The sequence below is a fragment of the Limulus polyphemus genome, unplaced genomic scaffold (genome assembly GCF_000517525.1).
Source record: "Limulus polyphemus unplaced genomic scaffold, Limulus_polyphemus-2.1.2 Scaffold1143, whole genome shotgun sequence".
Lineage (NCBI taxonomy): Eukaryota > Metazoa > Arthropoda > Merostomata > Xiphosura > Limulidae > Limulus > Limulus polyphemus.
The window spans coordinates 220,295-225,434 of NW_013666753.1; the positions used below are offsets into that span (position 1 = coordinate 220,295).

The 5,140-nt window shown below is 33.5% G+C and overlaps 1 protein-coding gene across 1 annotated transcript in view; it reads right to left on the reverse strand.

Annotated features, from left to right (window-relative positions):
• LOC106462327 (ubiquitin-conjugating enzyme E2-24 kDa-like) overlaps window positions 1-5,140 on the reverse strand; it is a 44,664-nt gene that overhangs the window by 5,387 nt on the left and 34,137 nt on the right. Inside the window, exons 5-6 of the mRNA XM_013922235.2 lie at window positions 3,143-3,275; window positions 1,154-1,301 (exon numbers count right to left, since the gene is read on the reverse strand). Of these exons, the coding sequence (XP_013777689.1) occupies window positions 1,154-1,301; window positions 3,143-3,275 (281 nt within the window). The remainder of the gene's footprint in view (window positions 1-1,153; window positions 1,302-3,142; window positions 3,276-5,140) is intronic.

The window sequence follows — 5,140 nt, forward strand, 5'->3', positions numbered from 1 at the left end:
TAACGAAAATCGTTCCCTTAACCTCAATGCATTTTCATTTGTCGACAACAGTCTGCCGTTGGACATTTGTATTTATTTATTGCTACTTGTATTGCAAATGCAAATCGATAGCGAACATGTGAGTGAAATATCTGTATTAGAAACGTAAAATTTTCGTAAATAAATACTTAATTTTCATCGACGATAATCAATGTTGGCATTCAATTTAAAAACTGATTATTTTGCGTTATATAACGTTACTGAAAACATCCCTCCTAATACACACACACTAACTAATGCGCATGCGTAGAAATGTAGTAATAGACACGGCCTTATATTTCACTTTGGTTGCATTTTATTACGACTCCCTGGCTCACCAATTAAAATCTGCTTCCGACTCTCTTTTGTGAGTTAAAGCGACTTCAGATGTTTTTATTTCACATTCATATTTGAAATTAAATTAAAATTTCAAAATTACAACTATTCTATATTAACACAATATTCGATGCTTTTTTTCACGTTTCAATACCTGACCGATAAGGAAAAAAAATGAACAAGCATTCTGGACCTTAAGTCACTTATTTCTTGAAAGTAAATAAGTTCACTGAATGATCTCTTAGTCAGGAGGATGAAACAATGTTAATGGAAAAGACGTCAGTTGCTTCAAAAGGTAAGTTAATGTTAACAAATTTGAAAGGAGCACATAAAGTGTTTATATACAGACTAATGAAAGCTTATGATTCGGCAGTAGCCGTTAACACTGAACTGCATGAAACATTTAATAAAAAATAAAGTGAAAGCTCAAATATTTATAAAATATATTTTTAGTGTCTATAAAACTCGGCACACAACTGATTTGAAAAATGAAACTTTAAAGATTCATTGTACAGAGAAATATGGTTTATTACATCACTTCCGGCACATATAGGTCTACTGTGAAAAAAAAAGGTCATTACTGAATTGAAAAAAATGGTACTTTATGTACAGAGAAATGCGGTTTATTACGTCAGTTCCGGTCTAAAAAACAGCCATACATTGTCACTAAGGTTACTTTATTTTTGAAATTAAACTATTTGATTATCTTTCAAATAAACCTATCCACGAATTGGTACAGATTTCATCTACGTGCAAATGTTAAGAAGAAAGCCATAACGCTTAGAATACCAGTCCTTACCTGGGTTACAGTCTGTGAGCAGCGAACATATAGAAAGAAGAACTTTTGATATAGTCAGGGCAGGGCTCCAATTATCCTTCAAGATATCTAGACAAATAACGCCTTGACTGTTAATGTTACAGTGATAGATTCTTGTTCGAAAGGTTACCTGTGGCAAAGGGAAAGAACAGTTTTTCTTTAAGCATCATCCACTTAACTACAGCGAAATACAATTTTTATTAATAAAATATGTCACTGTCTGTTTTGACGGTACTGGGTTATTTCAAGGCATTTTTCACAAAACATATGCGAGAAAGAATAAAATCATCAATTATTTCCCCCATTCCTCCATTATCCCCTTCTATAGTTACCCCGAAGTGGATCCGTACCCGAAAAAAAAGAGAAGAAAAACACGTTAGTTTATCCCGTTGTGGAACCAGATCATGTGTATCAAATTTGGCGTCATTAGCTTTTGATGGTTATTTAAACACAGTTTTAAACATGGCGCCCTCGGGATCCCGAAGGGGGCCAGGAATGCAAAATTGTATTCTAGATTCGTGTTAAAAGATCTTGGAAACCTACTCTTAGACCCCACCATGATTGAGTTGGATCTGGGGAGCGTTCAGCCCCTTGGTGGTGGTGGTGGGGGCTATGCCATATAGATAAGGACATTCCCAGGCCATCCTGAGTCCTGTTTATTACAAAACAGTGGGAGGAGTTAGCTGGATATACATGCATAGCTACAAGCTGAATTATTACTTCGATGTAATGAAATACACGTTTCAAGGTTAACTGGAATTGATAATTCTTTAGCTATGATAAGGTAAACGTTAGTACTGTTAAATAATATCAATTCCCCAGTTCATTCTTATGAAAATCAGTCACACGACCTGAAACGCAAATGATTGATTAACAGCTTACGCTTCCAATTATCCTTTAGACGACGTGGCTTTATATCTGTTTAAATCTGTTTCTAGCCTTATTAACACTGAAATGGTATTGTTGCAGCTGTGAACATCTGATTCAGTCTCAGAGCAGGCACCCTATGACCAGAATCGACATATAACGGTTATTTGCTTGTTCTGAGGATGACAATCTGCCTTATCAAGAGGCTAGAGTAAATGCACTATTGATATGGAAACGGTCCCACGTTTTGCTAATAGCACTTTTAGACACTTCTGGACAGTTTGTAACAGTCTTCTACACGATTTATACCTATATATATTCTTTAAAGTACAGTCATGGTTCATGAACAAACTAAAACACTTTAAACTCTGCGACTCACTTCAAAAAGACAAATGGGACAAAACTGTTTGAGACCACTATATGTAGCGCAAGCTGACAAATTACACAGGCCTGCGAATTTAAACTTCATAAAAGTTGTTTTGGTTTTAATAACGGATTTTCCATAATTCAGCTAAGCAGATTTCGAAAATAATATTCATTTTTTTCTATCACGTAAAGATTTTTTACAAATCGGGAAGAAAAAAAAATCTTATTTAGATCAAATTATTATTTCGTTTACCGCAATGAAAAATTGTTATTATCATGTTTGTTAACAAAAATACAAACAAACTGAAGAAAAGAGAAGAACAATGATGTCAAACAAATATGCATCCTCATTCATCCCGATATTTGTTGTGAAAATCTATGTCTTTTAGTCTCAAACTACGTGTTGTGGTCTTTCTTTTATGTATTGCGTTATGAAGTTTCTGAAAAATCTGTACGTGATGGAGAAAAATAGACATCATTTTTGGATTCAGCGTACAGGAATTACTATAAAACACGTAAAAATTTCAATACGATAAAACCACTGCAAATCTGTGTTACTTGTATCTCAAAACACTTGGCTGATCATAAAATGTATAATAACTAAATAGGGTGGAGTGGTTGGCATTACTTTATAGCAGAAGTTTTGCTTAATCATAGTTGGAATATTATAAATTTTTATCATGCTTTACTTTTCTATAACTACACCAGAGGGAGTGCATTAGAAATATTGTGACTTACCTTCGGAGGCTTGAAAGGGTACTCTGGTGAAAAGTGAATATCCAGGAAGAACACACCTCCTCCATACACAGAGCCAGGAGGACCCAGTATAGTAGACACCCATTCGTACAAGTTATCTCCTTTAGGTCCAGCACTTAAGGGGGGGGGGGAATACTAATTAATAGAATCACTTTGTAACATTGAAAACTGTATTACTGACTTCGACAGAATATACGATTAACAGTCAGATTACCAATACATTTTGCCAGTAATCTTAAAGTTCTTGATGTAGAATAGCGATAATAAAACGTTCTAATAGCCTGCAGTATTAGACCACATCTTTCTTTCAGTTATCATAGAGTCGGTAGACTCTGTATGTAGGGATAGCCAACGTACTCAATAGGCATAATACAAACATACACGCTAAAAAATCAACAATGGCAGAGAGTTTTACTTCAAAAGATGATTGCCACTCACTTTCATAAGACAAAAATCCATCGCTAAAATACCAAAACAGAAAGTGACCAGCCCACCAAGTTGTTCATCTTTCTTCTTTTTGTTTCAGTCAAGGTAACTCTACAACTACTTTATCGCTAACGACAGTTTAAACCTAAGTCCACTCCATGTGTTTCTGGGCAGTTATCGATGCAAATGCTTAGTCGTAACAATTAGTTCTAATTAAAAAAAGTATATAATTCTAGTGTAAATGATGTTATCATTACCGCTTGAAGTTAGCTTTCTTACAGAAAGCTAATGTTCCTTTAAAAAGCTTAAGTACAGGGTGAAACAGGAATTACCACTCAATGCATTGTACACCATACAATCGGTGTCTTTAGGGAGCCAACCCCTGTATTACGTATTAAGTAAAGTAAAAAAATCAATACACATAATATTAAATTTTACACACATTCATAGAATACACTAACTTTCAGTCATGATGAAAAAAAAACGTCACAAAACAAGTAAAAAAAAAACATTTGCAAATGTAAAATGATGTAGGGATGGCAGTGCGAAAAAGAATGCAAACATGAATATAGGGATGACATAGCTACACATTTTCCATATGTTCTTTCCTTACTGTAGGTTCCTCAACATTAAGTCCCAAGAAGTCAAGATTTTGACCATTGGTGATTAATAATCTATTGTAACCAACTATGTAGTCTAATATCAATATCTAAGGTAATTCTACAAGTGTAATAAAGAAACTGACAAATCTGATATGATATTAACAATATATGTTACCGTTAAATTACTAAGATAAAACAAATGTTCACTTATCAACTTACTTCAATGAAATTGTTTAAAAAAAAAGAGGGGAAACAAGTAATAAAAGCTTTTTTTGCAAAAATTAAGTATGATGTAGGGATGGCAATGCCAAAAAGTACAGAAACAAGGTAGGGATGAATACACAAAACCATACAAAAGTATTATACGAGTGGCCAAATCTTTCCAAGAATAATTTTTATCTACAACTAAATGTTTAAATTCTGTCAGCTACATTAATTCAGGTTTGAATAAAAGCATATAAGCTGAATAATGCTATACAATCTTACAGTGGCTAATAGCTATAATAAGCTTGTAAGACTGACTCAGTACTTACTGGCTACTTATATAGGGATTTTTGGATGGTTTTGTGTATTCATCTCTACCTTGTTTCTGTATTTGTTGGCATTGCCATCCCAAGATCATACTTAATTTTTTCACATTTTTTATTACGTGTTAATTTTAAATTCTTAAACCTGTAGATTTATATGTTGTTTTTAGAAGTAAAACTATTACATTTTGACTCGTTAGTTTCAAATGTAATACGGTTTAATTTGATTTGTAGTCTTAAATAAAAACTCGGTTTACCAATAATGCTTGGAGACGGCTTGAATGGGTAATGAAGAAAAACTTTAATATAAGTTTAACATAACAGTAAATGTACAACGTTTCGACAGTCTTGTCCTTGTACCTGATGATGACAAAACCTTGTCGAAACGTTGTACATTTACTGTTATGTTAAACTTATATTAAAGT